The 26,527-nt window shown below is 48.9% G+C and overlaps 1 protein-coding gene across 4 annotated transcripts in view; it reads right to left on the reverse strand.

Moving 5' to 3' along the window:
• UNC5B (unc-5 netrin receptor B) overlaps positions 1-1,752 on the reverse strand; it is a 108,991-nt gene extending 107,239 nt beyond the window's left edge. For all 4 annotated transcript variants that reach the window (XM_029060578.1, XM_029060580.1, XM_029060579.1 and 1 more), the window contains exon 1: positions 1,326-1,752. In XM_029060578.1, coding sequence (XP_028916411.1) covers positions 1,326-1,449 — 124 coding nt within the window. In that variant the 5' untranslated portion in view covers positions 1,450-1,752. The remainder of the gene's footprint in view (positions 1-1,325) is intronic.
• Positions 1,753-26,527: the final 24,775 nt, after the last annotated feature.

The following is a 26,527-nucleotide window of genomic DNA, read 5'->3' on the forward strand; positions in this document are numbered from 1 at the left end:
GGCAAGCCGCTTCACTTCTCTGGGTCTCATTTACCGCCTCTGTAAAAGGGGGATTAAGACTACGAGCCCCACGTGGGGCAAGGCGATTATCCTGTATCTACCTTAGCGCTTAGCACGGTGTTTGGCACATAGTAAGCGCTAAACAAATACCATCATTATTATTATTATTATTATAATTATTAAGACTGTGAGCCCCATGTGGGGCAGCCTGGTTACCTTCTTTTTACCCAGCTCTTAGAACAGTGCTTGGCACATAGCAAGCTCTAAACACCACTATTATGAAGATTGCGAGCCCCATGTGGGGCAACCTGATTACCTTTTATCTCCCCCAGCGCTTAGAACAGCGCTTGACACACAGTAAATGCTAAACAAATACCATCATTATTAAGACTGTGAGCCCCACGTGGGGCAACCCGATGACCTTCTATCTACCCCAGCGCTTAGGACAGTGCTTGTGTGACTGTGGACAAGTCACTTAACTTCCCCGTGTCTCAGTTACCTCATCTGTAAAATGAGAATTAACTGTGAGCCTCACTTGGGACAACCTGATGACCCTGTCTCTCCCCCAGCGCTTAGAACAGTGCTCTGCACATAGTGAGCGCTTAACAAATACCAACATTATCATTATTATTGTCATGTAGTATGGACTAAACAATTACCACCATTATTATTATTAATAATGGTGGTATTCGTTAAGCGCTTACTATGTGCAAAGCACTGTTCTGAGCGCTGGGGCATACAAGGCGATCAGATTGTCTCACATGGGGCTCACAGTCTTAATCTTCATTTTACAGATGAGGTAACTGAGGCCCAGAGAAGTTAAGTGCCTTGCCCAAAGTCACACAGCCGACAAGCGGCAGAGCCGGGATTAGAACCCAAGACCTCTGACTCCCTTTATTAAGACTGTGAGCCCCACGTGGGGCAACCTGGTGACCTTCCTATCTACCCCAGCGCTTAGGACAGTGCCAGTGCGACTGTGGGCCAGTCACTTAACTTCCTGCGCCTCAGTGACCTCATCTGTAAAATGGGAATTAACCGTGAACCTCACGTGGGACAACCTGCTGACCCCGTATCTACCCCGGCGCTTTATTAAGTCTTTATTAAGACCGGGAGCCTGGCACGAAGGAAGGGCTAAACAAACACCATCATTACTCTTATTAAGACCGTGAGCCCCCACGTGGGGCAACCTGATGACCTTCGATCTACCCCAGCGCTTAGCCCAGAGTAAGGCGCTAAGGAAATGCTATCATTAGTAGTGTTATCGTTAATAATAATAGATCCACTCTTATCCCCGTCCCGTCCCCGCCCTGGTGCCCGCTTCCTACCGGCTCTGCCCAGCTCCGGGAGGCAGCTCAGCAGCAGCACTGCCAGCAGGAACACGCCCGGCGCTCCTCCCGTGCCCGGGGGCACCGCCACCGTCGCCACCCGGCTGGGGGCCGCTGGCCGCATCGCTCCCCTGCCCGGCTCCCTTCGTCGTCGTCGTCCTCCTCCGACCCCCGGGCGCCCGGCCGCGCCAGCCCGTGCCCACCTGGCAGGCGATGCCAGCCCCGCGCGGGGGGCACGGGCAAGGACCGGCCGGGGGGGCACGGGCAAGGACCGGCCGGGGGGGGACGGGCAAGAGGTGGCGAGGGCGCTGGCGCTGTCCAGGGGAGCTGCGGCCCCGTGCCCGCCGGGTGCCAGTCCTCGGGGTTGGATGCCAAGCCTCCTGGCCCGGGGCTAGCAGAGGGCTCGCATCCCGGCCGCGCTCCGCAATGCCAGGGCGTCCCGCACGCCGGAGCCCAGGAGCGGGGGGGCGGGGCCCGAACCCAGACGGGGGGCGGGGCCTCGTCCAGACACGCCCCCTCGCCGGGGATCCGGCCCTCCCGTTGGACGGGAGGCGGGAGGGGGCGGGGCCCGCCGAGGCGCAGGGGGGCTGGAAGACCCGGAGCTCCGGATCGATCGGGCGGCACGGGAGGCGAGGCGAACTTTTAGAGCCTCTCTTTCATCCATTCGGTATTGAGCGCTTATGGGGTGCCGAGCACTGGGCTAAGCGCTCGATAAATGCTATTGAATGAATGAAAGGGCAAGAGTCGGCACCATTCATTCGGTCGTATTCATTGAGCGCTTACTGGGTGCAGAGCAGTGGACTAAGCGCTCATAGTAAGCGCTCAATAAGTACGACGGAATGAACGAAAGTAGATGTCGGCACCATTCATTCGGTCGTATTTATTGAGCGCTTGCTGGGTGCAGAGCACCGGACTGAGCGCTGGGACAGTGCAAGTCGGCGCCATTCATTCCATCGTATTTACTGAGCGCTTATTGGGTGCAGAGCAGTGGACTAAGCGCTCATAGTAAGCGCTCAATAAGTAAGACGGAATGAACGAAAGTAGATGTCGGCGCCATTCATTCGGTCGTATTTATTGAGCGCTTGCTGGGTGCAGAGCACCGGACTGAGCGCTGGGACAGTGCAAGTCGGCGCCATTCATTCAATCGTATTTATTGAGCGCTTATTGGGTGCAGAGCAGTGGACTAAGCGCTCATAGTAAGCGCCCAATAAGTACGACGGAATGAACGAAAGTAGATGTCGGCACCATTCATTCGGTCGTATTTATTGAGCTCTTGCTGGGTGCAGAGCACCGGACTGAGCGCTGGGACAGTGCAAGTCGGCACCATTCATTCCATCGTATTTATTGAGCGCTTATTGGGTGCAGAGCACTGGACTAAGCGCTCATAGTAAGCGCTCAATAAGTACGATTGAATGAATGAAAATAGAAGTCAGCACCATTCTTTCAATCATATTTATTGAGCGCTTATTGGGTGCAGAGCACTGAACTAAGCGTTCATAGTGAGCGCTCGATAAATACGATTGAATGAATGAAAGTAGAATTCAGCACCATTCAATCGTATTTATTGAGCGCTTACTGGGTGCAGAGCACTGGACTAAGCCCTTGGACAGTACGAATCGGCACCATTCATTCAATCGTATTTATTGAGCGCTTACTGGGTGCAGAGCACTGGACTAAGCCCTTGGACAGTACGAATCGGCACCATTCATTCAATCGTATTTATTGAGCGCTTACTGGATGCAGAGCACTGGACTAAGCACTTGGACAGTACAGTTCGGCACCATTCATTCAATCGTATTTATTAAGCTCTTACTGGGTGCAGAACGCTGAACTAAGTGCTTGGACAGTACAAGTCGGCACCATTCCTTCAATCGTATTTATTGAGCGCTTACTGGGTGCAGAGCACTGAACTAAGCGCTTAGACAGTACAGTTCGGCAGCATTCATTCAATCGTATTTATTGAGAGCTTACTGAGTGCAGAGCACCGGACTAAGCGTTCATAGTAAGTGCTCAATAAATACAAATGAATGAATGAAAGTACAAGTCAGCACCATTCATTCAATCGTATTTATTGAGCGCTTACTGGGTGCAGAGCACTGGACTAAGTGCTTAGCGCTGTACTAAGAAACAGTCCCTACCCAACAACAGGCTCAGTCTAGAAGGGGGAGAAAGGTAAAGAAACAAAACAAGTAGTCAGGCATTACTACCATCAAAATAGATAACTATAACCATAGATAAATGCACATTATTAATAAAATAAATAGAGCAATAAATATGTACAAATATATGCAAGTGCTGTGGGGAGGGCAAGGGGGTAGAGCACAGGGAGGACCCTCCCTTTGTTTTTTCTTCAATCAGTCGTATTTAGTGAGCAGTTACTGTGCTCAGAGCAACGTGGGTTCTAATCCCAGCTCAGCCACTTGTTTGCTGTGTAACCTTGGGCAAGCCATTTCGCTTTTCTCTGCCTCAGTACTTCATCTGTAAAATGGGGATGAAGACTGTGAGCCCCACGTGGGACAACCTGATGACCTTGTATCTACCCCAATGCTTAGAACAGTGGAAGCCCGTCAAACGGCAGGGACCGTCTCTATCTGTTGCCGACTTGTTAATCCCAAGCGCTTAGTACAGTGCTCTGCACATAGTAAGCGCTCAATAAATACTATTGAATGAATGAATGAACATGGTAAGTACTTAACAAATACCATAGTTGCTATTTTTTATTATTATTAAGAAGAAGAATCAATAATTGTGGTATTTATTAATCACTTACTATGTGCCAGGCACTGTTCTAAGACCTAAGGTAGATGCAAAATAATAATGATAATAATAATTATGGATTTGTTAAGCGCTTACTCTGTGCCTCTTACTGCGGGAAGAGTTCTCTACTGAATGCTTGAGAGACTACAGTATAATTGGAGGTGGTAGACACGATCCCTTCGGTTTTTATGGTCTTAAGCGCTTACTAGGTGCCAAGCAATGTACTAAGCACTAGAGTAGATACAAGCAAATCAGATTGGACACAGTCCAAGTCCCACATGGGGCTGTGAAGTCTTAATCCTCATTTTACAGACGAGGTAACTGAGGCACAGAGAAGTGAAATGACTTGACCAAACTGACAGAACTGACAAGTGGCAGAGTAGGGATTAGAACCCAGGTCTTTCTGACTCCCAGACCCGTGCTCTGTCCACTAGTCTACGTTGCTTACACTCTAGAGGGGGAGTCAGGCAAACAGTTCAGGTGTCCAAAGAGGGTGGGCTATGGATGTCCCCCTCCCCAGAGGTTTGTCTGGGAAATCCCTAGAATCCTGAAAGTCTTCTTGCTCCAGGCCACCCTGGGCAGCGCAGAGACCATCAAACCCCTCAGACCGTGGCCCACGTTCCCCTGGGGGAACTGTCCCCTAGACTCCTCTTCCAACCCCTGAAGATTGCTTGTGGATTTTCTGGTTTGGAGGAGGCAGGGACTAGAGGAGGTCCATCAGAGGGCCGATTTTTGTACTGTTCCCCGAATTTCCCCTTGAAAGATGGGCTCTGTGTGTGTGTGAGAGAGAGAGAAAGAGAGAGATTTAGTGTGTGTGTGTGTGTGTGTGTGTGTGTGTGCACGCACGCACACACACAAGGGCAGGGCCAGAGGAGTTGGTAATTGTCAAAATTTGGGCTGTGGAGGCCTGTCATTTCCTGTGGCTCCAGGTAGCCGGACAAAGGCTTTGTCTTGGGGGACTCCCAAGGCTGGGGGAGAGTGTGAGGAGGAGGAGGAGGGTGTGATAAGGAGGAATTAAGGGATGGAGGGAAGGATGAGGAACCGGAGAGGGGAGGAAGAGGAAGGGGTGAGCAGGAGGAGGAAAAAGAAAGCAGGGGAGGTAGAGGAGAAGGGGGATGGAGAGGTGAGGGGGAAGGCACACATGGAGGAGGAGGAGGAGGAGTGAGAAGTGTAGTGGGAGAGAAAGAGGAAAAGGGAAAGGGGAGAGAGACAGGGAAGATGGGTGGAAAGAGATCACCATGTCTAGGGCTCCCCCAAGGTCTGTAGCTCCTGCAATTCATTCTGGGCTATCTGTTCAGCTGGTTCCATTTCTGATAGGGGCAGCAGGGGCTTCAGACTGCAAAGCATTTTTAGGACTATTATCTCTTTTTAAACAATTAAAATGGAGAGAAGAGTAGAGCTCCTGTGATCTGGGTGAATTACTGGTCACCGCTGGTCCATGCCCCAAGTCCTGTTGGAGCCCCTTTATGCAGGAGGTTGATTGGGTTTGTTGGGGGAGACAATCCAGTAGCCTCCATTTCATTCTGTCATTTCCTGCTGCCAGGTTTCTCTAGGTGGAGAGTTCTGTTTCCTGTGGGACAACTCTTTCAGCTCTGGGGCTGTCTGCTCCCCTCCCCTCCCCATCCCCACCCCGTGACCGACAGTGGAATGGAACAAAGTGGTGGAACAAGCAGCCAGGCTGGGGAAGCGTGTTTGGGGACTTGTTGGCTTGTCTGGGACATGCCAGGGCTGGGACTGGGGCTGGATGTGAAAACCCTAAATTCTAAGTGCTAAATGGTATTAGTTTAGTTAAGCACTTACTATTTATCAAGAACTGTAGAAAGCACTGGGGTAGATACAAGCTAGTCAGGTTGGACACAGTCTGTGTTCCACTTGGGATTCACAGTCTTAATCCCCATTTTGGTGATGAAGGAACTGAGGCAGAGAGAAGTTGAATAACGTGCCATGGTAACACAGACAAATAGTGGAGCCAGGATTAGAACCTAGGTCCTCTGACTCCCAGGCCGGAGTTCTTTCCACTAGGCCATGCTGCTTCATGGGCCTACAACATGAGTGTGTGTCCTGGAGCAGGGTGGTCGAAGAGGGGTCTCTGAAACCTGGAGGAGTAGATCCAGCTAATCAGTAGTACTTAAAGAGCACTTCCTGTGCAGAGCACTAAACTAAGCACTTGAGAGGATACAATAAGCACTGAGAACAGTGCTCTGCACACAATAAACATTCAGTGAAATAGAACTGAATGGTAACGGTAGAGTTAGTAGGCATGATCCCTGTCCTCAGAGAATTTATAATCTAAAATTATTCATACAGTTCACAAAGAGTAGGTGACGGCATTGAAGCGCGTTGTGTGCCTCTGGACTTGTGTGTGTGCTTCTGGGCCTAAGTCCAGGGGCTGATCCCGGGGAGCGTTGAGGCCGGACCCTCTTTGTTCCCCTTCCCCAAGCCAAACCGAAGGGACGGTTTCAATCGTACACCCGGAAAGGCAGACAAAACCAAGTGGGAACTCGTTCGGCTGTAACGGCCTGTAAAACCTCTCCGCTAGCCTCTGGCCACGCCTCAGGTAGGGGACAGGGAAAGGGAGCGGAGGGGGCCTGTCCCAGACCCCGGGCCCCCTAACCTGGCGCCACCGCAATCGCTCCCATTATCCCCAGCCCCTCTCTGGAAGCTGACACCAGATCGCTGATAACTCCTGTGCTGGTTGAAGGAGGGGAGGGGAGGGAAGGAAAGGGGAGGGGAGAGGACAAGAGGGAAATGGGGAGAAGGTGGGGGAAACTGTCTGTGCCTTATCTTTCTCCAGAGGCTGGGGCCCAGGAAGTAAGGAATGATTTTAACAACAGCCTTGGAGACCCCCTCTGTATCTAGGAGAGGGGTAGCTCCCACCTTCCTCTGGACTCTAGGAGTTGTCAGGGGTCAAGATTATTTCTGTGGATCTTTCTTTCCACTTCACTCACTGCAGGGTCTCCCTCCATCCCCCCTTCCCCCCATGTATTCCTTCTGCTGCCCTGGTTCCCTGCAATTTCCCTGGTTCCCAGGTCCAGCAGCCACAGAGTCTTGAACTCCACCCTAAATCTCTCCCATCCCTCACCCCACCCAGACTCGCGCTACCCACTTGATTGTTCGGTACCTTGTGCCCTAACCCAGTCCACCTGGGCACCTTGTATCAGAGTGCCCCCACTTGAGGCCTCCATCCTGTGGGCCTGATGTCTCCCTGTTCCCCCCACACGGGGTTCAACTGAGAGTGAAGTAATTCAATCAATCATATTTATTGAACACTTACTATGTGCAGAGCACTGTACTAAATGCTTGAGAGAGTATAGTACAACAGAACTAGCATACATGTTCCCTGCCCATAACAAGCTTATAGTCTAGTGGGGGAGACAGTATGAATAAATAAGCAATTTATAATACATAATGTAAGCACTTAGTACAGTGCTCTGCACATAGTAAGTGCTCAATAAATACTATTGAATGAATGAATAAAGATAGGTATCCAGAAGAATCCAGAAGTCACAGAGTGAAGAGCATAGATGATGGAGGGGGGAGAGTGAGCTCGGAAAAAGAAGGCTTAATTGGGGAAGTCCTCTTGGAGGAGATGTGACCCACAGCTATTTAGGGGCACCCAGGGATTCTGTCCCTGAAAATAATAGTTGTGGTATTTGTTAAGCACTTACTATGGGCCAAGCACTGTACTAAGCACCGGGTTAGCACTCAGATAATCAAAAGAAGCAGCATGGCCTAGTGGATGGGCCTGAGAGTCCTTCTGAAGCACTCAACTCTGTGCCTCAGTTACCTCATCTGTAAAATAGGGATTAATACGGTGATTCCCCTCGTGGGACATGGACAGTGTCCAACTTAATTAGCTTGGATCTACCCCAGCGCTTAGTATGGAGCCTGGAACATAGTAAGTGCTTAACAAGTACCGTAAGAAAAAATCAGGTCAGACACGGTCCCCATCCCACAGCCGAAAAGAGAGGGAGAACAGATATTAAATCCTCATCTTTCATATGAGGGAACTGAGACACCGAAAAGGAAAATGACTTACTCAAGGTCTCATAGGAGACAAGTGGCAGAGCCGAAATTAGAACTCAGCTTTTCTGATGCCCAGAGCCGTGTTCCACTAGGCCACACTGCTTCCCGATTCCTAGCAGAATTAAAAAGATCCCAAATTGGGTCTTTCCATGCCAATAGTTTTTTGGAGTCTGTCTCCTCTTCTTCTCCCCAACCCAGATCCACATCCCTCCTCTCTTCTTATTCCTGGTCCCCTTGCTACGGCTCCTCCGCAGTGAGCTGTGGTCACCTATGGCCACAGGGTTTGCTTCGTTCCAAGATTGGCTGGAAGAAAGTGGGACAATGTCTCTGCCTCCCCCGGCATCTCCCCGAGCTCGGGGCTGACTCCGTCAGCATGGCATAGTGGATAGAGCAACAATCTGGGAGGCAAAAGGTCCTGGGTTCTAATCCCAGCTCTGCAACTTGTCTACTGTGTGACCTTGAGCAGATCACTTTACTTCTCTGTGCCTCAGTTACCTCATCTATAAAATGGGGATTGAGACTGAGCCCTACTTGGGACGGGGTCTGTGTCCAATCCGGTTTGCTTCTAACTACCCCAGTGCTTAGTACAGTGCGCAGCACATAGTAAGCGCTTAAAAATACCATAATAATATATTATTATTATTAAGCAGTGTGGCTGGAGAAGCAGCGTGGCTGGAGAAGCAGCATGGCTCAGTGGAAAGAGCAAGGGTTTGGGAGTCAGAGGTTGTGGATTCTAATCCAGGCTCCACCACTTGTCAGCTGTGTGACTTTGGGCAAGTCACTAAACTTCACTGTGCCTCAGTTCCCTCATCTGTAAAATGGGAATGAAGACAGTGAGTCCCACGTGGGACAAGCTGATCACCTTGTATCCCTCCCCCAGCACTTAGAACAGTGCTTTGCACATAGTAAGTGTTTAAATGCCATCATCATCATTATTATTATTATTGTTATGCTGATGTGGACCATTCATTCATTCAATAGTAGTTATTGAGCGCTTACTATGTGCAGAGCACTGTACTAAGCACTTAGAATCTCTGCCACTTGTCAGATGTGTGACTTTGGGCAAGTTACTTCACTTCTCTTTGCCTCAGTTCCCTCATCTGTAAAATGGGGATTAAGACTGTGAGCCCCATGTGGGACAACCTGATCAACTTGCAGCTGTGTGACTGTGGGCAAGTCGCTTAACTTCTCTGGCCCTCAGTTACCTCATCTGTAAAATGGGGATGAAGACTGTGAGCCTCACGTGGGACAACCTGATGACCCTGTATCTCCCCCAGCGCTTAGAACAGTGCTCTGCACATAGTAAGCGCTTAACAAATACTATCATTATTAATATTACAGTGAACGGGACTGGTCTCATCAGCCGCTCCGTGGCCCGTCTCCTCGGGACTGGAGCGGTTTGGGGCCGCTTTTGCGGAGAAATGCAAGAGCACTGCCTTGCAAGAGCATTTGCAAGCAGTTGTAGAGTGCAAGGCTTATCGCAGCTTCGCAGAGAAGCAGCGTGGTTCAGTGGAAAGAGCCTGGGTTTGGGAGTCAGAGGTCATGGATTCGACTCCCACCTCTGTCACTTGTCAGCTGTGTGACTGTGGGCAAGGCACTTTACTTCTCTGGGCCTCAGTTCCCTCATCTGGAAAATGGGGATTAACTATGAGCCTCACGTGGGACAACCTGATTAGCCTGTATCTACGCCAGCAATTAGAAGAGTGCTCTGCACATAGTAAGCGCTTAACAAATACCAACATTATTATTATTATTATCGCGCAGGAACGGGGAGAGCGAGAGGAAGCAAACTCCCCTTGGCTTTGCTGCCCTGCGGTGCCGCGCTCGTGCCACCAGGAGGCGCCCTGCCCCGACCGGAGCTGCAGTTGGCAAGCGGGCTCGGGGCGGGCGCCCGATCCTAGAGCGCCCCCGAGCGGTCCGGCCCGCTCCAGGGTAGCCCTAGGCCCACTCCACTCCTCATCTGATTCAAAATAATAATTCCAAGAATAATAACACTTATTAAGCAGCGTGGTTCGGTGGAAAGAGTCCACTGGGAGTCAGAGGTCATGGGTTCGAATCCCATCTCTAATAATGTTGGTATTTGTTAAGCGCTTACTATGTGCAGAGCACTGTTCTAAGCCCTGGGGTAGATATAGGGTGATTAGGTTGTCCCTCATGAGGCGCACAGTTAATCCCCATTTTACAGATGAGGTAACTGATCTCTGCCACTGTCAGCTGGGTGACTGTAGGCAAGTCACTTCACTTCTCTGAGCCTCAGTTACCTCAAACCTCAGCACTGTACTCGTCCACTCAACTGTATATATTTTCATTACCCTATTTATTTTGTTAATGCGATGTACATCGCCTTGATTCTATTTATTTGCTATTGTTTTAATGAGATGTTCATCCCCTTGATTCTATTTATTGCTATAGTTCTTGTCTGTCCGTCTCCCCCGATTAGACTGTAAGCCCGTCAAAGGGCAGGGACTGTCTCTATCTGTTACCGATTTGTACATTCCAAGCACTTAGTACAGTGCTCTGCACGTGGTAAGCGCTCAATAAATACTACTGAATGAATGAATGAATCTGTAAAATGGGGATTAAGACTGTGAGCCTCACGGGGGACAACCTGATTACCCTGTATCTCCCCCAGCGCTTAGAACAGTGCTCTGCACATATTCATTCAGTAGTATTTACTGAGTGCTTACTATGTGCAGAGCACTGTACTAAGCGCTTGGAATGGACAAATTGGCAACCGATAGAGACAGTCCCTCCCCAGTGATGGCTTACAGTCTAATCGGGGGAGACAGACAGACAAAAACAATAGCAATAAGTAGAATCAAGGGGATGTACATCTCATTAAAACAATAGCAGTAAATAGAATCAAGGGGTGGTACATCTCATCCCAGCTCTGCCACTTGTCAGCTGTGTGACTGTGGGCAAGTCACTTAACTTCTCTGTGCCTCAGTTACTTCATCTGTAAAATGGGGATTAAGACTGTGAGCCTCACACGGGACTTTCTCGTTATATCCCGGCTAGACTACCGTGTCAGCCTTCTCTCTGACCTCCCTTCCTCCTCTCTCGCCCCGCTCCGGTCTATTCTTCACTCCGCTGCCCGGCTCATCTTCCTGCAGAAACGATCTGGGCATGTCACTCCCCTTCTTAAACAACTCCAGTGGTTGCCTATCAACCTCCGCTCCAAACAAAAACTCCTCACTCTAGGCTTCGAGGCTCTACATCACCTTGCCCCTTCCTACCTCTCCTCCCTTCTCTCTTTCTACCACCCACCCCGCACGCTCCGCTCCTCCGCCGCCCACCTCCTCACCGTCCCTCGGTCTCGCCCATCCCGCCGTCGACCCCTGGGCCACGTCCTCCCTCAGTCCTGGAATGCCCTCCCTGCTCACCTCCGCCAAATTAATTCTCTTCCCCTCTTCAAAACCCTACTTAAAACTGACCTCCTCCAAGAGGCCTTCCCAGACTGAGCTCCCCTTCTCCCTCTACTCCCTCTACCACCCCCTCTTCACCTCTCCGCAGCTTAACCCTCTTTTCCCCCCATTTCCCTCTGCTCCTCCCCCTCTCCCTTGCCATCCCCTCGGCACTGTACTCGTCCGCTCAACTGTATATATTTTCATCACCGTATTTATTTTGTTAATGAAATGTACATCACCTCGATTCTATTTAGTCGCCATTGTTTTTACGAGATGTTCTTCCCCTCGACTCTATTTATTGCCATTGTTCTTGTCTGTCTGTCTCCCCCGATTAGACCGTAAGCCCGTCAAATGGCAGGGACCGTCTCTATCTGTTGCCGACTTGTTCATTCCAAGCGCTTAGTACAGTGCTCTGCACATAGTAAGCGTTCAATAAATACTATTGAATGAATATTGAATGAACATGGGACAATCTGATTACCCTATATCTACCCCAGCGCTTAGAACAGTGCTCTGCACATAGTAAGCGCTTAACAAATACCAACATTATAATTAACAAAATAAATAAGGTAATAAAAATATATACAAATGAGCTGATGAGCATAGTGCTGAGGGAATGGGGAGAGGAGCAGAGGGAAAAGGGGGTAAAAGGGGAGCTTAGCTGAGGGGCGCTTAACAAATACCAGTGCCAATATTATTATTAAGCACTTACTAAGTGTCAAGTCCCCTCCCAGGATGTCACCTAGAGAGTTTCCAATACTCTACCAGCCACGGCGCTGGAAGAAGAGTCAAGCATGCCCATGAATTGTACATTCCAAGGGCTTAGTACAGTGCTCTGCACATAGTAAGTGCTCAATAAATACGATTGAATGAATGAATGAAGTCCATTCCTTGCTTGGCCAGTGGCTAGCGAGTGGCAGGCAATCTGCTGCAGGTCAAAACACACCTATGCTGGACAGCATCGGCACGGGAGAGTTGAGGGTGGAGCGTCAAGTTGACTGCGTGGGAGATGGCGATGGTAAACCACTTGCATATTTTTATTTAAAAAACCCAAGATCCACCTCCGTCCTACCTCGTCACTCTACCAGAACCATTGCAGTCGGAAGAGGGGCTTCCTAGGAGAGATGTGTCCCCGGATCCGCTATGGATCAGAAATGACTCGGCGGCGTAAGACAAGAATGTGTCAAGCACTGTTTTAAGGACTGGTGTAGACACAGTTAAACAGGTTGGACACAATCCATGTCCCACGTGGGGTTCACAGTATTCATCCCCATTTTACAGATGAGGTAACTTAGGAATAGAGAAGTTAAGTGACTTGCCCAAAGTCACACAGCAGACAAGGGGCGAAACCAGCTTTAGAACACAGGTCCTTCTGACTCCCAGGCCCATACTCTATCCACTAGTCCATGCTGCTTCCAGAATCCCCTTCTCCATTTCTTAAGTTGTGAGTAGGGCTAACTCCCAAGGCTCACTTATGATAATAATAATAACAACAACAATAATGACAATAATAATATTTAAGTGCTTACTATGTACCAAGCACTGTATTAAGCAGTGGAGTAAATACAAAATAATCAGAAGCACCAGACCATTGGCGTCAAAGCACCCAAGAGTTCTCTTCTACTTATCTACTCTTGTCTCCCACTATACCCCACCTTGCACACTTCATTCCTTTCAAGTCAATTGCCACTGACCTCTCTTTTCCCCACTCTGTCCCCTACATGATACCCCTTCACCCTTCGTATCCAAGAGACTGCAGTTCTCCCCATCTTCAAACACTTCTGAAATCACTTTTCCTACCCCAAATCATAAGATAGTAAGCTCCTTGAAGGCAAAAATCGTGCCTATCAGCTCTACTGTATTGTACTTTCCCAAGCACTTAGTATTGTGCTCTGAACACTCCAAGTGCTCAAGAAATGATTGAATTGAATAAATTGATTGATTAGGAAGTCTTCCTGGATTCCGCCCTAGTCTTCCCACCTAATAATCCCCCAACAACCACTTTTTCTTTTAGTGGAACTTGTTAAGCATTTACTATGTGCCAGGCACTGTACTAAGTGCTAGGATAGCTACAAGCTAATTGGGATGGACACAGTCCATGCCCACATGGAGCTCATAGTCTTAATCCCCATTAGATTTGGGAGTCAGCCGTGTGCATGTTTACTTGTTTTGTTTTGTTGTCTGTCTCCCCCCTTCTAGACTGTGAGCCCATTGTTGGATAAGGATTCTCTCTATTTGTTGTGGAATTGGATTTTCCAAGTGCTTAGTACAGTGCCTTCAACACAGTAAGTACACAATAAATACTACTGAATGAATTTTACAGATGAGGTAGCTGAGGCACAGAGAAGTGAAGTGATTTGCCCAAGGTCACGCAGCAGACAAATGACAGAACAGAATTAGAACCCAGGACCTTCTGACTCCCAGGCCTCTGCTCTATCCACCAAGCCTCACTACTTCCCACTTTAGCTCTTTCATGCCACCTAAGCACTTAAGCCTTCATCATTCCCCAGAGCAGGTATTGAACATATTTTATATGCTGCATTACTCCCCTGTCTGTAATTTAGTGTCGGTCTCCTCCCCTTCCTACCCCTCACTAGATTATCTTTTAATTATTTTGTGCTCTGTACCTAGTAGGTGGTCACTAAGTGAATACCATCATCAGCATCATGAAGAAGGATTGAACATCTATAGTGGGCAGAACACTGAATTAGATTCTTGAGGAATATGGGGAGTAGAGAAGCAACATAGCCTAGTGGTAAGAGCACGGGCCTGGGAGTCAGAAGACTCATGCTTTAATCTCTACTCTGCCATTTGTCTGTTGTGTGACCTTGGACAAGTCACTTCACTTTCGTGACTCAGTTTCCTCATCCATGAAATGGGGACTAAGACTGTGAGTCCCATGTGGGAAGGGGACTGTGTCTAGCCTGTCTTGTAACTTCTCCAGGGGTTAGTACACTGCCTAGAACATAGTGAGCACTTAATACCATTAAAAAAATAAAGAGGCCATTTCACCCAAGTCACAGTGTAATCATTCATTCATTCAATATAATCAGGGAGTGCTTACTATGTGCAGAGAACTGTACTAAGCGCTTGGAATGTACAATCGGGCAACAGATAGAGACAATCCCTGCCCATTGACGGGCTCACAGTCTAATTGGGGGAGACGGACAAAAACAAGACAACTTAATCACGATAAATAAAATCAAGGGGATGTACACCTCATTAACAAAATAAATAGGGTAATAAAAATAATCAGCAGTCAACGGACACCCCAACCGTTCACTAGTTTAAAAGTGAAGAAATGCAAATAATGATAATAAATACAACTGTGGTATTCATTAAGCACTTTATTATGTGCCAAGCACTGTGCTATGCACTGGGGTAGATACAAGATAATCAGGTCAGATGTCCCTATCTCACATGGGACCCACGGTCTAAGAGGGAGGGGAATGGGTATTGAATCCCCATTTTGCAGATGAGGAAACTGAGGCCCAGAGAAGTGAAGTGACTTGCCCAAGGTCAGTCAGCAGACAAACAGTGGAGCTAGGATTAGAATCCAGATCCTAAGACCCTCCCCAGTCCTGTAGTCTTTCTACTAAGCTATGTTACGTCTCTTTTAGTCAACAAATGAATTAACCACAAATAAATGACGTGAGTCAGTACATGAGTTCTGAAGTGGCTGAGTGGGTGGTGTGAGCAGGGAGGTACGGCAGGGAATGACCCCTAAAGGAGGAGGAGGGATGGTATTTCCCTCTGTTGTACTGTACTCTCCCAAGCACCTAGTACGGCGTGGCTCAGTGGAAAGAGCCTGGGCTTCGGAGTCAGAGGTAATGGGATCGACTCCCAGCTCTGTCACTTGTCAGCTGTATGACTGTGGGCAAGTCACTTAACTTCTCTGGGCCTCAGTTACCTCATCTGCAAAATGGGGATTAACTGTGAGCCTCACTTGGGACAACCTGATTACCCTGTATCTACCCCAGCGCTTAGAACAGTGCTCTGCACATAGTAAGCGCTTAACAAATACCAACATTATTATTATTATTACAGCGCTCTGCACACAGTAAGCTCTCAATAAATACAATTGATCGATTGATTGATTTGGTAGCTATGAAGGAGGGGGGTTTATCATCATCATTACCATCATTGGTATTTATTGAGCACTTACTATTCATTCAGTCATATTTATGGAGAGCTTACTGTGTGCAGAGCACTGTACTAAGCGCTTGGGAGAGTATAATACAGCAATAAGCAGTCACATTCCCTGCCCACAACAGGCTTACAGTCTACTATGTGCAGAGTACTACTGTACTAAGCGCTTAGGGGAGTACAGTGCAACAGAGTTGGCAGACACATTTCCTGCTCTCGAGGAGTATACAGTCCAGAGGGGCAGACAATATAAAGAAATAATTTAGAATATACCATTTATTGATAGATATACGAGTGCTGTGGGTTTGGAGGTGGAGGGTGGGATGAATATTAAATGACTGAAGGTCATAGATCCAAATGGGCAGATGATGGTTCAGGCCAGAGGAAAGGAATAAGCACTTGCCAGAGACAGAATTGTAAGTGAGGAGGGTTGGAGTGCTTAGAACAGTGCTTGATCCATAGAAAACACTTAACAATAATAATGTCGGCATTTGTTAAGTGCTTACTATGTGTTAAGCACTATCCTAGGCGCTGGGGTAGATACCAGGTAATTAGATTCTCCCACGTAGGGCTCACAGTCTTCATCCCCATTTAACAGATGAGGTAACTGAGACACAGAGAAAGTAAGTGACTTTCCTAAGGTCAAACAGCTGACAAGTGGCAGAACCGAGATTAGAACCCAAGATCTATGACTCCCAAGCCTGTGCTCTTTCCACTAAGCATCATTATTATTATTATTATGGTGAGGAAGTGAGCTCTGGAGAAGCCAAGCCAAGAGCAGATTTGGGGGTGTGATGGGAGAAGATAGTGGATAGTAAGGTGAGCCTTCCTAGAGGGGAGGAGGAAGGCTACCAAAATCAACACTATCAACCAATCAATGAATTGTATTTATAGTGTGCAGAGCACTAAACTAAGCACTTGGGAGAGTGCAATCTAACAGCGTTAACTTACAGTCCTGAGCGGGAGGATCTGTCAGGACCAGTGCACACTGAGGATACGCCCGGCTGTGCAAATGATTTTTCTGCTTTCTGGAGGTTGCATGTCGTGGGGGGGAATCCTCCTTCCCCACCCACCTCCCTGCTCAAGGCCACCTAGAATTAAATCCTGAAGCGAGGTTTGAAAGCCATCCCCTCTCTCCCTTCCCCCACACTCCCATCCCACCAGAGCCTGAGCAGAAAGACAACCGCATCAGTTGTTTCTGTTTGTCCCGAGGGCTCCCCGGGGGAGGCGTTGGGCTTTTCCTGTTGAACTTTAATTTATCGTGTCCCACTAAGCTTACAAAAGCGCTTACCTCGGGAAAAACACGTTGGGAAATAAAAGACTTTCAGCTCACCAAGACAATGTGTCCTTTTAATGTTTTTGAACATTTACCCTGATCTTAATGGGTTGCATAATTAACCATTAATTATCTTTCTTTTCTCCCCCATCCGGACATGAACCTTGGCTGGGAGGGAGCAAACTCAAGTGGAAGACAGACTTCACACAGACAAACATACAGGCGTGCACACACATGACACACACACACATACTCCTTCTGGGTCCCCGGGGTGCCTGAAGTGCAACTTCTAATTCTTGGGCTGGGGTTTCAAAGTTATCAGCTGACCTTGAGGCTGGGAGGGAGCTGGTGGGGGGAGGAGGAGGGGAGGTGTGGGCAGAATCTGTCACTGGGGCCATGAGTCTGTCACTTCAGGCTGTGTGAGTCTGTCACTCCAGGAGAGAGGGCAGGAAACCCAGAGGGACCCCTTCACTGCTGGCTGGAAAGAGAGGCTATTTTAGGAGACGTGGGCTGCGGAGGATGAATCGATACCTGAGGTGGTTAGTCAGGGTTGGTGTCGTCCGAGCTGTCTTCGGCCTGAGAGAGAGCCTGGAGATCTAAAGACTGAAGTATCAATCAATCCGTGGTATTTATTGAGCACTTACTATGTTGAGAGCACTGCACTGAACAGTTGGGAGAGTACAGAACACCAGGATTTGCAGATACATTCCCTGCCCACTATAAGCTTAGGGTCTAGAGGGGCATCCTGGAGGGGTATCGTAGAGGGGCAAGATTATTAACTATCCCCAAAGGGTCTGCCTTGATCTGGAATTAAAACTTTAGTCCTGATCTAAAGGAAGACTGGGCCATCTCATGTTCCCCAAATTCCAAACCGGTGTGTTGGCAGCAAAGACCAGTAGCCATATCACCTGTATGGATTCAGAGAGGGCACTGTTCTGAGCAGAGCTATGAGCACCTGCTGGGTGCAGGGCACTGTACTGAAGACCTGTTGGGTGTAGAGCACCATTCTGAGCATCTGCCTGCTGGGTGTAGAAATCTGTTCTGAGCATCTGATGTGCGCAGGGCACTGTCCTGGGCACCAGCTATGTATAGGGCACTGAATTGAGCACCTGCTGGATGTGGGACACAGTGTCAAGTACCTGCTGTGTGCCAGGCACTGTACTGAATACCTACTCTGTGCCAAGAACTGCGGTAGGCACCTGGAGAACATCCAGCACTTAGTACAGTGCCTGGCATATAGTAATTGCTTTGCATATACTATTATTATGATGAGTATTACAATATAAGTTAAAAAGAGATCTTTGCCTCAAGGTACTTACTGTCTAATGGGGGAGATAATAGAAATAAATTGATGAATTCACCAAGAGTTAAGAGTGAGGGATAGATATTGTGATAAATGAATCGATCAATACCAAAGGAGTAAGTGGCTAAATGAATCAGTAGCAAACACATAGATGAGCCCATGAGTGTGGAGAGGGTTGGGGGGATTCATCAGGGAAGACCTCCTGGAGATGTTTTCAGCATCCCAAAGGTGGGATCTGGGGTCTTGCCAGAGAAGGTCAGAGACCCTAGAGTCGAAGATCTGAGGACTGTGCAATCCGAAGTCGACAGCACCTCTATTTATCATTCAGGTTGATCCAGGGAACGGGAGAGGGGAGTCCTACCCCCCAAAACCTCTCCAGCCTCCTCTCCAATTAAGGGACAAGGCCAGGCCCAGCAGAAATGGATGCCCGTCTCAACCCAGACAAAATTTGGGTGAGCACTCTGAGCGGCGAGGCAGAGCACAGCCTGCCCGCGTTGGTGGAGAGGGAGGGTTTGGAGAGGTAGAATGGACCCCCTCGCACACACACACGCACAAGGGGACCCAGTACAAACAGGGGACAGGACAGCTGGACCTGGAGGCAGGTCAGGTTCCTTGGTGCCATTGCCTCATGGCTCCTCTATGGGCAACACCAGCTGCCCTGTGGAATGCGCCATTTAGCGGAACTGAAAAATCATAGCACTCGTATAGTGGAGCAGGAATTAGTTGTCCTTGACAGTCACCTGGGGAAGCAGCATGGCCTGGAGGTAAGAGCGTGGGCCTGGTTCTAATCCCAACTCTGCCATTTACCTGCCGTGTGACAATGGGCAAGTCACTTCACTCCTCTGTGCCTCAGTTCTCTCATCTGTATAATGGGGATTCAGTGCCTGTTCTCCCTCCTACTTACTAAGTAAGGCCCATATGGGACCTGATGATCCTGTATCAACCCCAGTGCTTAGTACAGTCCTTCGTATATAGCATGCACATAAAGCGTGGCCTAGTTGAAAGAGCACAGGCGTGGGAAGTCTGAGGACCTGGGTTCTAATTTTGTCTCCACCATTTCCCTGCTGCATGATCTTGAGCAAGTCACTTCACTTCTCTAATAATAATAATGTTGGTATTTGTTAAGCGCTTACTATGTGCCGAGCACTGTTCTAAGCGCTGGGGTAGACACAGGGGAATCAGGATGTCCCACGTGGGGCTCACAGTCTTAATCCTCATTTTACAGATGAGGTAACTGAGGCACAGAGAAGTTAAATGACTTGCCCACGGTCACACAGCTGGCAAGTGGCAGAGCTGGGATTCGAACTCATGACCTCTGACTCCAAAGCCCGTGCTCTTTCCACTGAGCCATGCTGCTTCTCTAGTTCCCTCATCTGCAATATGGGGATTCAATACCTGGGCTCCTTCCTACTTAGAATGGGAGTCCCATGTGGGACATGATTATCTTGTGTTTACCCCAATGCTTAGCTCAGTGTTTGGCAAATAAGAAGTGCTGAACAAATACTATTATCTTAGTTACTGTTGTTAGTAATAATGTTGGTATTTGTTAAGCGATTACTATGTGCAGAGCACTGTTCTAAGCGCTGGTGCTCTGCAAACAGTAAGCATTCAATAAATATGATTGAATGAATGTTGTTGTTACTACTTGATATCTGTCTGGGGCCCAGAGATAGGCTGTGTCTGGCCCAAGGGTATACAGATGAGCAGTAGCAAGGAAGGCTAAAAAGGATGGAGAGAGGCCGGGCAGCCTGGCCACTCGAGCGACCAGGTCCCTGGGGCCAGGCAAGCCCGGCACATCCCAGCCAACCCCCCGTGGGCCCCACCAAGCATTAGGCAGGGCTATCCACTGTCTCGTCCTGGAAATGCTTCTCGTGAGACCTGAGTTCTAGTCCTGCCTTTACCTCCCACCTCCCCGTGCTCCCAAAATTTGTAATTTCAACTTTCTCTTCTCAGTGACCAGACTCCCCTCTCCTTTCAGCTTCTATTCAATTTTCTCCTCTCCATCTCTGTTACTCCTGTTCATTGGGCTTCCTGGCTCCTCAGAGCCAGCTTCTTCACAGATCCTCAAAGGTCAGAACTCCCTTCTCCACCTCCTCTGCCCCCAAGGATCCTCTTCTCTCTCCTCTTCTCTGTTCCCAGACCCTCCATCGTAGTGAGTGGAAGTCACTCAGTTTCTCTGGGCCTTATCATCAGGTTGGACTCAGTCCCTGCCCCACATGGGGCTTACAGTCTAAATAGAAGTGAGATCGGGTATTGAACCTCAATTTTACAGATTAGGGAACTGAGGCATAGAGAATGAAGTGTCTTGCCCAGGATCACACTGCAGACAAGAAACAGCATGGTGTAATGGTTAGGCCAAGGGCCTGGGAGTCAGAGGGTCTTGAGTTTTAATTCCAACTCCCCCAACTTGTCATCTGGGTAGCCTTGGACAAGTCACTTAACTTCTCTGTGCCTTTGTTACCTCATCTGTACAATGGGGACTAAGATTGCGAGCCCTACGTGGGACAGGGACTGTGTCCAACCCGATTTGCTTCTATCTACCCCAACACTTAAATACAGTGCTTGGCACATAGTGAGTGCTTAACAAATACCACAATTATTATTATTATTATCATCATTATTATTAATATGTGGCAGAGCTGGGATTAGAACGCAGGTCCTCTGATGCCCAGATCTGTACTCTATCCATTAGGTCACACTGCTTCTTTCTAGACTGTAATTTCATTATAGGAAGGGAACTTATCTGCTGCTAGTTCTGTTGTATTCTCCCAAGTGCTTAATACAGTGTTCTGCATATAGGAAGTGCTCAAAAAATACCACTGATTGACAGATTGATTCTGCAAAATGGGGAGACCCTAACCACCCACGGGATCCCCTGCGTTGGAGGGTCAGCCTGAGGACAAATGAGGGAAGGTGGAACCATGGCCTGGCCGCACTAGGAGCACAGTGGAAGGAAGGCTCAGGGCAGGGCTGCTTAGCGATTCATTTGAGTAAAGCAGGAGGGGGGAGCTCCGTTGGGTTTTCCTCCAACTGGCTGACAGCATCAACAGTGGCCTCGGCAGCAAATCCCATGTAATAATAATAATGATTACTATGGTATTTGTTAAGCACTTATTGTGTGCCAGACTCTGTACTAAGCGCTGGGGTGGATACAATCAAATCAGGTTGGACACAGTCCTTCTCCCATGTGGGTTCACAGTCTTAATCTCCATTTTACAGATGAGGGAACTGAGACACAGATGAGTGAGGTGACTTGCCTTTGACTTTGGGCAAGTCACCCAGCAGACAAGTGGTGGAGCCAGAATTAGAACCCATTACCTTCTGACTCCCAGGCCTGTGCTCTATCCACTATGCCTCAAGGATACGCTTCCCCCCTCCACCCCCCAAGTTCTTGGTGTCTTCTTCCCCTTCCCCATCCCCTCTACTTACCAGGCCAAGGGAGTGAGAGCATGTCCTTTCCCATTGTCATTACCCAAGGGCGAAGGTGAAAGGTGAAATCAACCAATCACCTTTGATTATTGAGTGCTTTATTGAGTGAGCACTATACTAGGGGCTTGAGAGAGTAAATTTTAACAATATAAGAACAAATTCCCTGCCCTTAGGTCTTCTCCCTATCAGGGCACCTGCTCGAGACAGGGGCATCCCTATTTGGGGTATTTCTTAAGCACTTACTACGTGCTAAGCACTGTACTAAGCCATGGGGTGGATTCCAGATGATCGGGTTGGACACAGTCCCTGCTCCACATGGGGCTCACTGTCACTCAGTAGGAGCGAGATCAGGTATTCAATCCCCATTTTGGAGATGAGGGAACTGACGCATTGAGAAGTTAGGTGAGTTGCCCAAGTTCACACATTAGACAAGTGGTGGAGGCAGAATTAGAAGCCAGGTCCTCTGTCACCCTGGTCTGTGCTCTATCCACTAAGCCATGCTGCTTCCCAGCCAGTAACAGTGTTCCAGTGGGAGTGTTGTCCCTAGCCTACCGCTAAACTCTGGGCATAGAGTCTGGTCTGGTCCCCCATGCTGGGCACAGTGATGAGACCTGAGATCTGAGCTGGGCTGGCTCCCCACGCTGGGCACAGTGAAGGGTCCTAAGGTTTGAACTGGGTTGCTGAGGCTTGTAGGTACCCCAGTGCTTAATAATGTGCCTGGCACATTAAGTGCTTAAAAAATACCATAAAAAAAGAAAAAAAAAAAACTTTGCCTCTCCCTCCCTGATCTGATAGTACCCAATCCTCAACCCCATACATTCTGACAGCAATACACACACACACACACACCACACAGACAATTATACACACGAGAGGGCAGGGCTCAGAACTCTCCCTCCAATCTCAACACACACATACACACACACACATACACACACAAGCCTCCCAACTTAGTCTGTTTTCCCAGAAGACTTTGCTCAACAGGACCAAAGCCCAAAGCCTGGTTCTACAAGTGAACTACCCTTGTGAGACCTGGGGCAGCCTCTCTCTGGCCTCAGTTTCCTCCCAAGGGAACGTTACTACCAATTCTGACTCCTGAAGTAGAATACATAGGAGCTCAAAGCATCTTACCAATGTAGTATTGGTAAAGCTGACCAAGGAACTTCCTCGGGCCAGGGATGCAGACACTGAACCTAAGGCTCAGTGTTCCCAAGTTGGGAAGGGGGGTACTGGTTTATCACCAACATCCCGACCTTATTTACTGGAGCAATATGCAGAGGCCTTCACCAATCCCATCTATTTTCCAGACATGGAGCCTGCCCCCTTCCCTAAAGTGAGTAGCCATGAATACCAGGTGAGGGCTCAAGCCCACGGAGCTTATCAGTCTCCCTCCAGGGAAGAGGGGCCAGTGTAGGCAATGTTTGATTCTTGCTGCCAGTGCTGCTCACACTCTCTAACTCCCTCTCATCTCACAGGTGTCCATGCGGCTGGTGGAGTTCAACTTTGGGTGCCAATGTGACCGTGAAAAGGCCACCACAGGCCCCTCTGCCCCGCTGTTTTAGATACACATACATACAAACCCCAGCCCTCGTTATCCTGTTTGCTGAGCGTGGCGCCTAGCTGCTGTTTTAGCTTGGCCCTCCGTGGCTCAGGCTCCTGCAGGTCCACAGTTCAGTTGCTCTGGACACACACACAAACACCATCCTTTGTTGTCCTGTTTACTGCGTATGGTGCCTGGTGCCGTTTTAGCTCGGACTTCCGTTTCTTTCCATCCTCACAGAGCTTCTGTTCAAAAGGAGCGGCTCCTTTGTTGACTGTAGGGCTCCACGCTGGTTTCTCTGTGCTAGTTTGATTCCCAGTTTTTATCTGGAATGCAGCACATCTGAACCTTTTTTCAACGTAGCCTTTACAACATTTTCTCTCTCCTCCTTGCTTTTGGTCTCTCAGAGTCCCACAGTGATCTAAAGGCACCTTGTCATCTGGTATCTTTTGGTTGATGTTATTCTTCAATAATCAGTCCAGGAGGACTCTGGGTGGGATTTTTAATTCTAGGATTACTCTGGACCCCCACCTCCCCCAGAGCCTCCCCCCCTCCACCCTGGTGTGACCATCAGTCCATTTTTTTAATTGTATTTGTTAAACTCTTACTACGTGTCAAGCACTGTTCTAAGTGCTGGAGTAGATACAAGTCAATTAAGTTAGATACAGTCCCTGTCCCACATGGGGCTTACAGTCTAAGTAGAAGGGAGAACAGAAGAACTGAGGCACGGAGAAGTTAAGTGATTTGCCCAAGGTCACACAGCAAGAATTTGGTAAAGCTGGGCTAGAACCCAGATCCTCTGACTTCCAGGTCTGGCTCTTTCCACTAGGCCATGCTGCTTCTCTATTTGTCATCCCTACCTACACCTCCCATTCTCCTCTCATTGCTTCGGCATCTGTCCTGCTTATCCTCTCACTCTTGCTCCCACCTTGGGTCTGGAAAGTGAAAACCAGAGGCGGGGTGATGGCAGGGGCCGTGGTGAGCCTCCTTGCAGGGGAGAGTTGAATGGCATCCTTCGTAAGCTGCTACTGCGGCAGTCACGGGGCACCGAAGAGTTGGAGAGCAGCTCTGGACAACAATTTTCAGGGTACCCCTGGATTCCTGGCCCCCGTGGGCCTCAGGACTAAGGAATAGTCTCATCTCCCCATCCCCACTCCTGCCCATCTCCAGGTTGATAGGCAACCACTGGAGGTGTTTAAGAAGGGGAGTGACATGCCCAGATCGTTTCTGCAAGAAGATGAGCCGGGCAGCGGAGTGAAGAATAGACTGGAGCGGGGCGAGAGAGGAGGAAGGGAGATCAGAGAGAAGGCTGACGCGGTAGTCTAGCCGGGATATAACGAGAGCCCGTAGCAGTAAGGTAGCCGTTTGGGTGGAGAGGAAAGGGCGGATCTTGGCGATATTGTAAAGGTGAAACCGGCAGGTCTCGGTAACGGATAGGATGCGTGGGGTGAACGAAAGAGACGAGTCAAGGATGACACCGAGGTCGTGGGCCCGAGAGACAGGAAGGATGGTCGTGCCATCCACGGTGATAGGGAAGTCTGGGAGAGGACCGGGTTTGGGAGGGAAGATGAGGAGCTCAGTCTTGCTCATGTTGAGTTTTAGGTGGTGGGCCGACATCCAGGTGGAGACATCCTGGAGGCAGGAGGAGATGCGAGCCTGAAGGGAGGGGCAGAGGACAGGGGCGGAGATGTAGATCTGCATGTCATCTGCGTAGAGATGGTAGTCAAAGCCCTGAGAGCGAACGAGTTCACCAAGGGAGTGAGTGTAAATGGAGAACAGAAGAGGGCCAAGAACTGACCCTTGAGGAACTCCAACAGTTAAAGGATGGGAGGGGGAGGAGGCGGTTGCCTATCAACCTCCGCTCCAAACAAAAACTCCTCACTCTAGGCTTCAAGGCTCTACATCACCTGCCCCTTCCTACCTCTTCTCCCTTCTCTCTTTCTACCACCCACCCCGCACGCTCCGCTCCTCTGCCGCCCACCTCCTCACCGTCCCTCGGCCTCGCCTATCCCGCCGTCGACCCCTGGGCCACGTCCTCCTGCGGTCCTGGACCACCCTCCCTACTCACCTCCGCCAAACTGATTCTCTTCCCCTCTTCAAAACCCTACTTAAAACTCACCTCCTCCAAGAGGCCTTCCCAGACTGAGCTCCCCTTCTCCCTCTACTCCCTCTACCACCCCCACTTCACCTCTCCGCAGCTTAACCCTCTTTTCCCCCCATTTCCCTCTGCTCCTCCCCCTCTCCCTTGCCATCCCCTCAGCACTGTACTCGTCCGCTCAACTGTATATATTTTCATTACCCTATTTATTTTGTTAATGAAATGTACATCGCCTCGATTCTATTTAGTCGCCATTGTTTTTACGAGATGTTCTTCCCCTTGACTCTATTTATCGCCATCGTTCTCATCTGTCCGTCTCCCCCAATTAGACCGTAAGCCCGACAAACGGCAGGGACTGTCTCTATCTGTTGCCGACCTGTTCATTCCAAGCGCTTAGTACAGTGCTCTGCACATAGTAAGCGCTCAATAAATACTATTGAATGAATGAATGAATTTGAACAAAACTGTAGACCGCAGGATGGGTTCAAAGGTGGAGTCCTTGATTCTGCCCCCAGCCTCCCATCCTTGTCCTATCAGAATTTTCCTGGAGCTGTCGTCGGGGCAGGAAGAAGTCATCTTGGAGTAGCATGGCCTAGTGGAAAGAGCACAGACCTGGGAGACAGAGGACCTGGGTTCTAATCCTGACTCTTCCACTGGCTTGCGTGTGACTCTGTGCCTCATTTTCCTCATCTGTTAAATGGGGAGTCAATACCTGTTTTCCTGCTTACTTAGACTATGGGCCTCATGCCAAAGTACTTAGTCCAGTGCTCTGCACACAGTTAGTGCTCAGTAAATATGATTGAATGAATGAATACTGGACAAGGACAGTGTCCAACTTGATAAACTTGTATCTATCTACTCCAGCACTTTATACGTTTGATGCACAGAAAATGCTTAAAACATCCCATAATGTCTGCCTCTCCCTCTAGGCTATAATCTTGTTGTGGGCAGCGAATGTGTCTACCAATTCTATTACACTGGGCTCTCTCAGGTACTTAGTTCGTTCATTCATTCTTTCATTCACTCATTTAATCGTATTTATTTGGTGCTTACTATCTGCAGAGCACTGTACCAAGTGCTTGGGAAGTACAATTCAGCAACAGAAACAATCCTTCCCCACAACGGGCTCACAGTCAAGAAGGGGGCCTGACAAACATCAAAACAAGTAAACAGGCATCAGTAGCATCATTATAAATAAATAGAATTATAGATGTAGACTC

The sequence above is a fragment of the Ornithorhynchus anatinus genome, chromosome 3 (assembly GCF_004115215.2).
Source record: "Ornithorhynchus anatinus isolate Pmale09 chromosome 3, mOrnAna1.pri.v4, whole genome shotgun sequence".
Taxonomy (NCBI): domain Eukaryota; kingdom Metazoa; phylum Chordata; class Mammalia; order Monotremata; family Ornithorhynchidae; genus Ornithorhynchus; species Ornithorhynchus anatinus.